The sequence below is a fragment of the Procambarus clarkii genome, chromosome 84 (genome assembly GCF_040958095.1).
Source record: "Procambarus clarkii isolate CNS0578487 chromosome 84, FALCON_Pclarkii_2.0, whole genome shotgun sequence".
In the NCBI taxonomy this organism is placed as follows: domain Eukaryota; kingdom Metazoa; phylum Arthropoda; class Malacostraca; order Decapoda; family Cambaridae; genus Procambarus; species Procambarus clarkii.
In genome coordinates, this window is record NC_091233.1 from 19,363,941 (window position 1) to 19,376,429 (window position 12,489).

Sequence of the window (12,489 nt, forward strand, 5' to 3'; positions counted from 1 at the left end):
ATTTTTCGTAATTATTGATGATGTGAATGCTGGGGGAAATCTGATGGGGGGGGAGGAAGAGGGGGTTAATTTCACAGGTAACAAGATACACAAGCCACTAAACACACGCACACGCACGCACACACACACACACAACTAGGTGAGTACACTCACGCACACACACAACTAGGTGAGTACACACACGCACACACAACTGGGTGAGCTCACACACACACACGCAACTAGGTGAGTACACACACGCACGCACACACACAACTAAGTGAGTACACACACACACACACAACTGGGTGAGCACACACACACAACTAGGTGAGTACACACACGCACACACAACTAAGTGAGCTCACACACACACACACACGCACACACACACAACTAGGTGAGTACACACACGCACACACAACTAAGTGAGCTCACACACACACACACACGCACACACACACAACTAGGTGAGCTCACACACACGCAACTAGGTGAGTTCACTCACGCACACACAACTGGGTGAACACACACACACACACAAACACACAGATTACAAAAATCAACTCCCCAGAGGATTAGAAACTCTCCATAGAGCGGGAGGGAAACGCAGATAATGGCAGCCCGTATAACAAAACCATTTAAAGTAACCGCCTGAAGGCTGACAGGTGTTTCCGTTTCAACATGAAAATTGAGGCCAGGAAAAATAATTTCAGGGTTGCCAACCCCCGTCAAAAGTGTAAGGGGTGGTGGCGGAGGCAGGGCAGCCAACCTCTATCTACAATTGATGAAATTTCGTGGGGGGGGGGGGTTAATTATGAGTCCCAGGGTCGATATTGATTATTTCCTCTCCCTCTATCCCATTTTACCCGTTCCACCCACTCTTAGCGGTTTGTTGGTTGGTCAGGTGATAGGGGGATAGGTAGGGGTTAGCAGGGGAGGGGTTTAGCAGCTGTATGGGACACCATGCATTGTTATCTATGGGAGGGGAGGCATATGGCTGTTTAGGTCAAGTAGAGATAAGAGAGAAAGAGCCAATATACTAATCATAAGTCAAACAGACCCCCTCCGCCCGCCCTCCCAGACCACGCCAGCCAAAATTTAACAAAGAAGTAAAGGTTGGCATCGCACCAGAAACGGGTCCAAGGGACTCCTCCTCCTCCCTTTTTTTTACCTTTTTTTCGAATTATAGTTAATTTTAGCGGTTGTGAGAATGAAGCAGCTTCCCTGGTCGGGGGGCCGGTCGGTATATATGACTATATAGACTCCCATTGGGCGCATAATATACAGAATAAACATTGAGAAGCCTAGCCATGATAAGTACGGACTCCTAACTTTATATCCCCAATACAAAGCCCTGTCGTAATTCTCAGTAACCCTGACGTGAATACTAAATTAGTATTACACACACACACACTAGCCTCTTTTTGTGTTTTTTTTATACACAAGACTTCCACGGAGTTAAGTCCATTTTGATGTGTGTTTTTCCGTTCATTACTCTATGCAACATGGGAGTGAAGGAAGGTGGGATGGAGGTGGGAGCGAGGCTAACCATCCCACCTGATATGGAATGCCGGCGTTCTCCATTATCTGAGGCACAGAGGCCATATAAAAATTTATTATTCCCCCAGCCCCTTCTCCCCCTCTCTCTCCCACTTCCCCCCTTCCGCAAAGAGCTCCATTGCGGTAACCAGTTTGCTTTTAGTCGCTCTATTAGTACGCGGGTTTGCGCAGGCGTTGCTGCGTATGGAGTGGTGCATTTGGAACGTGTGTGTGCTGGTGTGTGGGTGTTGTGTGACCATACTCGTCCTGGTCGCCAGGGTTTGGAAATATTGGATAAAGTTATCGTGTCTTTGAGCCAAATCAGCTGGGTGGCCGCATGTTGCTGCCGGTGGATAGGAAACGTGTCGTACATTCGAGATATTTCCTCACAACTTTCACCACGGCTTTGATCTCCGCTACGAGGCAATATATCCCCGTATAATCCACTTTAACACCGATAGCACCGGGGATAACCCCAAGTTTGCGTGCGAGTTAAGGGAATTCAGCGTGCATAATCTTGCGTGTGGCGGAGAGGCGTGGAGTTAGTGTCGCTGGCGGCCGTCAGAGGGACGGTCGGACGGAATATTTTTGAGCAAAAAATTATCTAAATAAAATTCGAAAGGCGCCATAGTGACGGGGTTCAAGGTAAGCGGAGGATGTCGGAGGCAATTGGGCTCATGTGGGTGTGCTTGAAGAGGCGAAGCGAGTGCTAATAGTGGCGTAATGAGCCTTTAAGTGAAGCGGGCGGTTGTAGGTTGACCCGTCTTGTGTGTAGTAACTCTTTGGACCCCCAAAAACCTGAACCAAAACAACGCCCCTTCCCAAGAGGAAATGAAAGCAGTCGACGATTAATCGAATTTGTGGGAGTATTGGGTCGCGCCGGACCGCAGTACTGCATCAGTTCTCTCCGCTATTTATGTCTCCAAAGGTATGTGTACTTGTCATTGAGGAATTAATAGAGAAAAAAGGGGGGATTTAAAGGGTTAATTTGGGTGTCACAAATCGAGGTTTTCTCCTCCCTAAATGGGTGATTTTTGGGTTAATAGTTTAAGGGGGGAAGAGGTGTCTTTTTCCCTTTTCTCCCTCTCGCTAGTGCCTTCTAGGAAGCCATGGGCACTCCCTCTACCCCCTATTGGCACCCCCTACACAAGGGGGGGCATAAGCCAGTGCCAAAAAGTACTTGTGTGGAGGCACTCAATATAACTTTTGTGGAGCTGCTAACTTTTTGTTGGACTTATTTTTCGGCGTTTAGCGTCATTTGTTCTGGCTCTGTTGGCCTTTAGTAGCACCTATTCTGCCTCTTCCTCCCTTGAGAAGCACATATTCTTTCCCTGCCCCCCTTCAGCAGCACCTATTCTTTCCCTGCCCCCCTTCAGCAGCACCTATTCTTTCCCTGCCCCCCTTCAGCAGCACCTATTCTTTCCCTGCCCCCCTTCAGCAGCACCTATTCTTTCCCTGCTCCCCTTCACCAGCACCTATTCTGCCTATGCCCGCTTTCAGCAGCACCTATTCTGTATCTTTCCGCCCTCAGCAGCACCTATTCTGTATCTTTCCGCCCTCAGCAGCACCTATTCTGTATCTTTCCGCCCTCAGCAGCACCTATTCTGTATCTTTCCGCCCTCAGCAGCACCTATTCTGTATCTTTCCGCCCTCAGCAGCACCTATTCTTTCCATGTCCGTCTTGAGCAGCACCTATTCTTTCCATGTCCGTCTTGAGCAGCACATATTCTTTCCATGTCCGTCTTGAGCAGCACCTATTCTTTCCATGTCCGTCTTGAGCAGCACCTATTCTTTCCATGTCCGTCTTGAGCAGCACCTTTTCTTTCCATGTCCGTCTTGAGTAGCACCTATTCTTTCCATGTCCGTCTTGAGTAGCACCTATTCTTTCCATGTCCGTCTTGAGTAGCACCTATTCTTTCCATGTCCGTCTTGAGTAGCACCTATTCTTTCCATGTCCGTCTTGAGTAGCACCTATTCTTTCCATGTCCGTCTTGAACAGCACCTATTCTTTCCCTGCACGCCTTCAAAAGCACCTATTCTTTCCCTGCACGCCTTCAACAGCACCTATTCTTTCCCTGCACGCCTTCAACAGCACCTATTCTTTCCCTGCACGCCTTCAACAGCACCTATTCTTTCCCTGCACGCCTTCAGCAGCACCTATTCTTTCCCTGCACGCCTTCAACAGCACCTATTCTTTCCCTGCACGCCTTCAGCAGCACCTATTCTTTCCCTGCACGCCTTCAGCAGCACCTATTCTTTCCCTGCACGCCTTAAACAGCACCTATTCTTCCACTGCCTACCTTCAACACCTATTCTTTCCGTGTCCGCCTTAAACAGCACCTATTCTTCCACTGCCTACCTTCAACACCACCTATTCTTTCCGTGTCCGCCTTCAGCACCACCTATCCCTCACCCTCTCAGCCTTCAGCACAATCTCTATCCTTTCCCTTCCATACCTTTATGACGTCTTTATTCTATCCCTCACTTCTCACTCTTCACCTCTCCCTCTTCCCGCATTCCAGTAGTAACTTAGTTGAATATTGGGCTAGCCCGCCTGGCTAGTCAAGTGTTAGTCATTAAGGGATAGGTCAGCCTTGCTTTCCACCTTCTGGGCGATAGGATTTAGACTTCCCAGTCGTTTAAGGTTCAGGCTTTTGTAAGTCTGTTCCAGTTAATGGATACGGTGACCGCTGCCCTTCATACTGAATGGATAGTAGGTCAGCTGATGTTGTTGTTGTTGTTATAGATTCAGCTACTCGGAACAAGTTCCAAGTAGCACGGGCTATGGTGAGCCCGTAGTGGACTTATGTGGCAGCTGATCTAGACCCTGTAAATATATAGCCTATTGGGATCAGCTTAAACAGACCCTGTGAATGGATAGCCTATTAGGATCAGCTGATCCAGTCTCTGAATGGATAGCCTGTTAGGATCAGCTGATCCAGTCTCTGAATGGATAGCCTATTAGGATCAGCTGATCCAGTCTCTGAATGGATAGCCTATTAGGATCAGCTGATCCTGTCTCTGAATGGATAGCCTATTAGGATCAGCTGATCCTGTCTGTGAATGAATAGCCTATTAGGATCAGCTGATCCAGTCCCTTTAAACAGACTATTGGGATCAGCTGATCCAGTTTCTGTGAATGGGTGGTGGGATTACCAGATTGCATTGTGGAATCAGCTGGGCCAGTCCCTATAAATAATGGGATTAGCTAATCCAACGCCTGTGATTATGGGGGAATTGAACAATCTATGTTGTTGTGAACTCTCGTAAACCATTAGGCTACGTGGGTTCAAAACCTTGTGAATAGATAGGTCCAATGGGCTTAGCTGGTTCATCCCCAGTAAATGGAGAAACGAATCAGCTGACCCAATTACTGTGATTGGAGTTTTAGTAGATTTGTTTCAATCTGTGATTGGGTTGTAGGTGATTCTGATCCGATCCCCGTGATTGGATGGTAGGCTGTTGGTCCAGTCATCTAATCTGTGATTAGATGGTTGGTCTAGACTTTACCTAACCAATCCCTGTAACTAGATCTGTGAATCAGCTGGCCTAATCTCTGCATGGTTAACTATCCTTTGTGGATTGTATTAAATGATTGTTTGTTTTGTTATGGATTGATGTTATTGATTCTATCCTCTATGGATAGTTGCTGCTGATTCTATACAAGGTGTAATAGTACGCTGAAAGGACATTCTATCAACATACTTTTGATAGATTTTGATAGATAGATTTTGATATAGATTTTGATAGATAGATTTTGATATTAAGAGGGGCCCAATACTTTTCTGACCCTCACGATATTCAAGAGAGAGAGAACTCGATAAACACCTCCAAAGGATACCTGATCAACCAGGCTGTGATTCATACGTCAGGCTGCGAGCAGCCGCGTCCAACAGCCTGGTTGATAAGACGACCAACCATGAGACCTGGCAGAGACCGGGCCGTGGGAACGTTGATTCTCGGAACAACATTAAGGTACATAGGTAGTTTATCCTCTGTGGATATTGAGTTCATATGACTTAGCCTAATTCCCTGAATGGATCAGGTATCCAGTCTTTGTGAATGGATAGATGGGTCAAGGGATTTAATCCATGTGATTAAGTGTGATGTGAATCCACGCGAAGGGAATTATCCATGTGAATTCATCACTGATGAATGACTGGGTACGTGTATACCAGCACACACTCATGGATGACGGGGGTTGGTACCTTATTCTTGCGATGATTTCGGGGCTCAAGGTCCCCGCGGCCCGGTCCCCGACCAGGCCTCATGGTTGCTGGACCGGTCAATATATACAATCCCGTCTCATGAATGACTAGGTTGCCTATTCTTTCTTGACTGAGGTGCACAGGAGGGGGTTTTGTGTTCGTATTGGTCTTTGAATAGGGTAGGTCTTTGGTCTTTGGATAGTCTTTATATCGACTATCCTGATTGGTAGTGAATAGTTAACCCACCATTGCGTTAATAACGTAGTGAGGTCACCCCTTCATTAATGACTTGGTCATACCACCTCTGGTCAGGTTGTCTGACCTGAATGACAAGGTCAGATCACCTTGCTTGTAACCTTACCTTGCGATGATTTCGGGGCTTAGCGTCCCCGCGGCCCGGTCCTCGACCAGGCCGCCTCGTTGCTGGATTGGTCAACCAGGCTGTTGGACGCACGCGGCTGCTCGTAGCCTAACGTATGTATCACAGCCTGGTTAATCAGGTATTCTTTGGAGGTGTGTATCCACCATTCATTAAGCCCAACTCTGTGATGAATGACAAGGTCAACCCACCCTGTGATGAATAACAAGGTCAGCCCACCCTGTGATGAATGATAGGTCAGCCCACCCTGTGATGAATGACTAGGTCAGCCCACCCTGTGATGAATGATAGGTCAGCCCACCCTGTGATAAATGACTAGGTCAGCCCACCCTGTGATGAATGACAAGGTCAGCCCACCCTGTGATGAATGACTAGGTCAGCCCACCCTGTGATGAATAACAAGGTCAGCCCACCCTGTGATGAATGACAAGGTCAGCCCACCCTGTGATGAATAACAAGGTCAGCCCACCCTGTGATGAATCACAAGGTCAGCCCACCCTGTGATGAATCACAAGGTCAGCCCACCCTGTGATGAATCACAAGGTCAGCCCACCCTGTGATGAATGACAAGGTCAGCCCACCCTGTGATGAATGACAAGGTCAGCCCACCCTGTGATAAATGACAAGGTCAGCCCACCCTGTGATGAATGACAAGGTCAGCCCACCCTGTGATGAATAACAAGGTCAGCCCACCCTGTGATGAATGACCAAGGTCAGCCCACCCTGTGATGAATGACTAGGTCAGCCCACCCTGTGATAAATAACAAGGTCAGCCCACCCTGTGATGAATGACTAGGTCAGCCCACCCTGTGATGAATCACAAGGTCAGCCCACCCTGTGATGAATGACAAGGTCAGCCCACCCTGTGATGAATGACAAGGTCAACCCACCCTGTGATGAATGACAAGGTCAACCCACCCTGTGATGAATGACTAGATCAGCCCACCCTGTGATGAATCACAAGGTCAGCCCACCCTGTGATGAATGACTAGGTCAGCCCACCCTGTGATGAATGACAAGGTCAGCCCACCCTGTGATGAATGCCAAGGTCAACCCACCCTCTGAGGCAGCATGAGTCAGCCCCCCCCCCCCCCCCCCGTATGAATTTGACCCTCTGAGGCAACCCACCCATTAGGGATGGGTTGACCTGACCTATCCCATCCCTAATGGGTGGCAACCCACCCATTAGAGGTGGGTTGCCCTAGCCCTAAGTGGATAGGCTAGGCGGGTAGGCTAGGCTGAGTGGCTATTTGAGGCTAGGCTAGTATGTGTGGCTAGACTACACTGACCAAACTAGTCAGACTGGACGGACCAAACTAGTCAGACTAGACTGACCAAACTAGTCAGACTAGACTGACCAAACTAGTCAGACTAGACTGACCAAACTAGTCAGACTAGACTGACCAAACTAGTCAGACTAGACTGACCAAACTAGTCAGACTAGACTGACCAAACTAGTCAGACTAGACTGACCAAACTAGTCAGACTAGACTGACCAAACTAGTCAGACTAGACTGACCAAACTAGTCAGACTAGACTGACCAAACTAGTCAGACTAGACTGACCAAACTAGTCAGACTAGACTGACCAAACTAGTCAGACTAGACTGACCAAACTAGTCAGACTAGACTGACCAAACTAGTCAGACTAGACTGACCAAACTAGTCAGACTAGACTGACCAAACTAGTCAGACTAGACTGACCAAACTAGTCAGACTAGACTGACCAAACTAGTCAGACTAGACTGACCAAACTAGTCAGACTAGACTGACCAAACTAGTCAGACTAGACTGACCAAACTAGTCAGACTAGACTGACCAAACTAGTCAGACTAGACTGACCAAACTAGTCAGACTAGACTGACCAAACTAGTCAGACTAGACTGACCAAACTAGTCTGACTAGACTGACCAAACTAGTCTGACTAGACTGACCAAACTAGTCAGACTAGACTGACCAAACTAGTCAGACTAGACTGACCAAACTAGTCAGACTAGACTGACCAAACTAGTCAGACTAGACTGACCAAACTAGTCAGACTAGACTGACCAAACTAGTCAGACTAGACTGACCAAACTAGTCAGACTAGACTGACCAGACTAGACTGACCAAACTAGTCAGACTAGACTGACCAAACTAGTCAGACTAGACTGACCAAACTAGTCAGACTAGACTGACCAAACTAGTCAGACTAGACTGACCAAACTAGTCAGACTAGACTGACCAAACTAGTCAGACTAGACTGATTAAACTAGTCAGACTAGACTGACTAGACTGACCAAACTAGTCAGACTAGACTGACCAAACTAGTCAGACTAGACTGACCAAACTAGTCAGGCTAGACTGACCAAACTAGTCAGACTAGACTGACCAAACTAGTCAGACTAGACTGACCAAACTAGTCAGACTAGACTGACCAAACTAGTCAGACTAGACTGACCAAACTAGTCAGACTAGACTGACCAAACTAGTCAGACTAGACTGACTAAACTAGTCAGACTAGACTGACTAAATGCCTCCCACGCTCAAAGCAGCTTTCACTGTCAGCGATGAACAGTGATTTTGAGTACTCGAGGAAATTTAGGCTAATAATTCGTACACTAAACATTGTATAATTATATAAATCACTCATATATCAACATTTTACATGCAAGATAATGAGGAATTTATCATTATCTTGCAAATGAAACCTGGCCCCAATCCAACCACTTGGGCTGGACGGTAGAGCGACGGTCTCGCTTCGTGCAGGTCGGCGTTCAATCCTCGACCGTCCATACAAGTGGTTGGGCACCATTCCTTCCCCCCGTCCCATCCCAAATCCTTATCCTGACCCCTTCCCAGTGCTATATAGTCGTAATGGCTTGGCACTTTTCCCTGATAGTTCATTCATTCCCTCATAGCCTAGCATCTCACTGTCAGACATTTGAACATGTTCAATCCATGAAGGCCCATTGATCTTTTCGGGGCTTATTGTCTCCGCGGCCCGGTCCTCGACCAGGCCTTTTGTTACATACCTCCAGGAAGCAGCCCGTAGCATGCTGTCTAACTCCCAGGTACCTATTTACTGCTAGATGAACAGGCGCATCAGGGTGAAAAAAACTCTGCTCATTTGTCTCCGCCTCCACCGGGGATCGAACCCGGAACCTCAGGACTACGAATCCAGGGCCCTGTTCACTCAGCTGTCAGGCTCTTTTGTGGATTGGTATGGACTAAGAAAACTTTTAAAACAACCTTATTGCTATGAAGATGGAGCTTTCCGGTCTGATAATCGCAAGTTTTCACTTAAGTGGCCACTATTTCCCCCTCAGTCAAAAGGACACTCACAGCTAAGCTTGCAAGCATAGTGTAGTTCACAACAGCAAGCATTCCTTCTGTTGCAGGCAAATTGTAGTTCACAACAGCAAGCATTCCTTCTGTTGCAGGCAAATTGTAGTTCACAACAGCAAGCATTCCTTCTGTTGCAGGCAAATTGTAGTTCAAAACAGCAAGCATTCCTTCTGTTGCAGGCAAAATCGTCCCGCACAAGCTCAGACATTGTTTACCCAAGTTTTTTTGCAATAACAATCACCACCACAACAATCTCCTCCCCTCCCGTCAATGACTAAGCTTGTTGCAAACTTTCCCCCTTGCAGCTTGCAATAAAACATAGCCTCTCCTTTGCAATCACAAGCCTTATTGCAAACACAGACATTTCCCCTAATACAGAGGCCTAAAGCATCTCCCCCCCCCCTCATTTGCCCCAAGTTACACCCCTTCCTTCACAACCTATTAACAGGCATTCACTCCCTAAGTGCCTTGCCACAGGCATTCACTCAGTGCCTTGCCACAGGCATTCACTCAGTGCCTTGCCACAGGCATTCACTCAGTGCCTTGCCACAGGCATCCACTCAGTGCCTTGCCACAGGCATTCACTCAGTGCCTTGCCACAGGCATCCACTCAGTGCCTTGCCACAGGCATTCACTCAGTGCCTTGCCACAGGCATTCACTCAGTGCCTTGCCACAGGCATCCACTCAGTGCCTTGCCACAGGCATTCACTCAGTGCCTTGCCACAGGCATCCACTCAGTGCCTTGCCACAGGCATCCACTCCTTCAGTACCTTGCAATAGGCATCCTGTCAGTCACAATTATACCCTATAATTCAGCATTTACGCTTGCAACCGCAGAAGAATTCACCCCCAAAAATATGAGTAAATCATCAAGTATCCCGCGACTCATACTCATGACCTCCCTCATAATCACATAGATTTCCCCCTCGTGCAACTAGAATGTTGTTGTTGTTAAAGATTTGCCACCTGGAACAAAGTTCCAAGTAGCACGGGATATGGTGAGCCCGTAGTGGAGTTATTTTTATGTGCAACTAGAAGCGCCCTTCGTCCACTCGGTCACATTCATACTTCAGGCTTCTTCACAGAGCATAACAATACTCGTAGCTGCCAGCATTCCCTTCCTCATAGCCCAGCCCGTCCTAAGGTGCCCCAACGTCCAGAAACTGTCGTAGTAAAGTGCCCCTTATACTAACCTACCTGAGGACCCAAAACAGAAAACGGGACAGTACGCCAATTCCGCGAGTCGCTGCCATTTTCTAGTACGATGATTTTTGGTCTTATTTATACGTCAAAATGCGACGTTTGTGTTGGGTGGACGGAATTCATAGTCTCATTTTGTGGTTTAAAGACGTCCTCATTCGTAATCATAAGCATCTTTTTCCTAATGCTAAAGCAACCACTAGCATCCCATTTTCTATAACAACCACTGGGGTCGCTCCAAGCAACAGCCTGTTGGACCAAGTTATCACAAGTCGAGCCTGGCCTTAGGCTGGGCTGGGGGGGGGGGGTTGTAGAACTCCCAGAACCCTCTCCAGGTATACTGTGATGAACACATTCGGATCCCGGGTTCGATCCCCTGGCAGGACGAAAAGGCCTGGGCACGTTTTCTTTCACCTGATATCCCTTGTTCACCTAGCAGTAAACAGGTACCAGGGAGTCTACCTACCTTCTTACTGCTTACTTGTCTTACTTACTTGGTGTCTTACTGCTTACCCAAGTAAAAGACTTGGGTAAATACTGGTTCGGTAACAGGGTTTTTGATTTGTGGAACCAATTACCGTGTAACGTGGTGGAGGTGGGGTCCCTCGATTGTTTCAAGCGTGGGTTGGACATGTACATGAGTGGGATTGGGTGGTAATGAATAGAAGCTGCCTCGTATGGGCCAATAGGCCTTCTGCAGTTGCCTTTGTTCTTATCTTCTTATTTTGTGTAGCTTCCGGGGATCAACCGCACCGCGGCCCGGTCTCCGACTAGGCTGCATCTGGTCAACAGGATGCGGCTACTCGCAGCCTGACGTATGAGTCACAGCCTGGTTGATCAGGTATTCTTTGGAGGTGTTTGTCGAGTTCTCTCTTGAACACTGTGAGGGGTCGGCCAGTTATGGCCCTTATGTGTAGCGGGAGTGTGTGTTGAACAGTCTCGGGCCTCTGATGTTGAGGTTATCTTGAGATGATTTCGGGGCTTAGTGTCCCCGGGGCCCGGTCCTCGACCAGGCCTCCATCCCCAGGAAGCAGCCCGTAGCAGCTGTAACTCCCAGGTACCTATTTACTGCTAGGTAACAGGGGACATCATGGGTGAAAGAAACATTTTGCCCATTTGTCTCTGCCTCCACCGGGGATCGAACCCGGAACCTCAGGACTACGAATCCGAGGCACTATCCACCCAGCTGTCAGGCGCCCTTAATAGTTCTTCCTCAGCATACCTATTGCTCTTCAACGGGGGTATTTTGCACATTTTGACCAGACCACACACTAGAAGGACAATCGACTTGAGAATGGTCCAGGACGGACCGAAACGTCGTCGTCCCTTCACCTTCTAGTGTGTGTGGTCTGGTCCACATACTTCAGCCACGTTATTGTGACTCATCGCCTGCATATTTTGCACATCCTGCCATGTCTCCTGGTCTCATGTGATGTTATTTTTGTGTTCAGATGTGGAACCAGTTCCGCTAATATCTTAAGAGGGAGTTAGACAATGTTTGTGGGGTAGCACCCTGAAGGGATGTCAGGGACCTCAATACATTCCTAAAGTAACTGCGAGTGCGTGTGTGTGTGAGTGGGGGGGGGGGTTGCGTGTGTGTGTGGGGAGTGGGGGGGGGGTTGTGTGTGTGTATACTTACCTAGTTATGCTTGCGGGGCTTCGTTTCGGGGCTCAAAGAGCTTCGACTCTCGGTTCCCGCCTCTCAACTGTCAATCAACTGGTGTACAGATCCCTGAGCCTACTGGGCTCTATCATATCTACATTTGAAACTGTGTATGGAGTCAGCCTCCACCACATCACTGCCTAATGTATTCTATCTGTTAACTACTCTGACACTGCAAAAATTCTTTCAAG

At 48.0% G+C, this 12,489-nt stretch overlaps 1 protein-coding gene across 4 annotated transcripts in view; it reads left to right on the forward strand.

Annotated features, from left to right (window-relative positions):
* The first annotated feature begins 2,030 nt into the window (after window positions 1-2,030).
* The window catches only part of LOC123774879 (uncharacterized), an 84,294-nt gene continuing 73,835 nt past the window's right edge, over window positions 2,031-12,489 (forward strand). For 3 of the 4 annotated variants that reach the window (XM_069316588.1, XM_069316590.1, XM_069316587.1), the window contains exon 1: window positions 2,066-2,449. Coding sequence is in view for 1 of the 4 variants with exons in the window: in XM_069316590.1 (XP_069172691.1) it covers window positions 2,438-2,449 (12 nt within the window). In the remaining 3 variants the exon portion in view is untranslated. Of the gene's footprint in view, window positions 2,450-12,489 lie in introns of all 4 variants that reach the window. The other variant, XM_069316586.1, reaches the window with a different exon arrangement.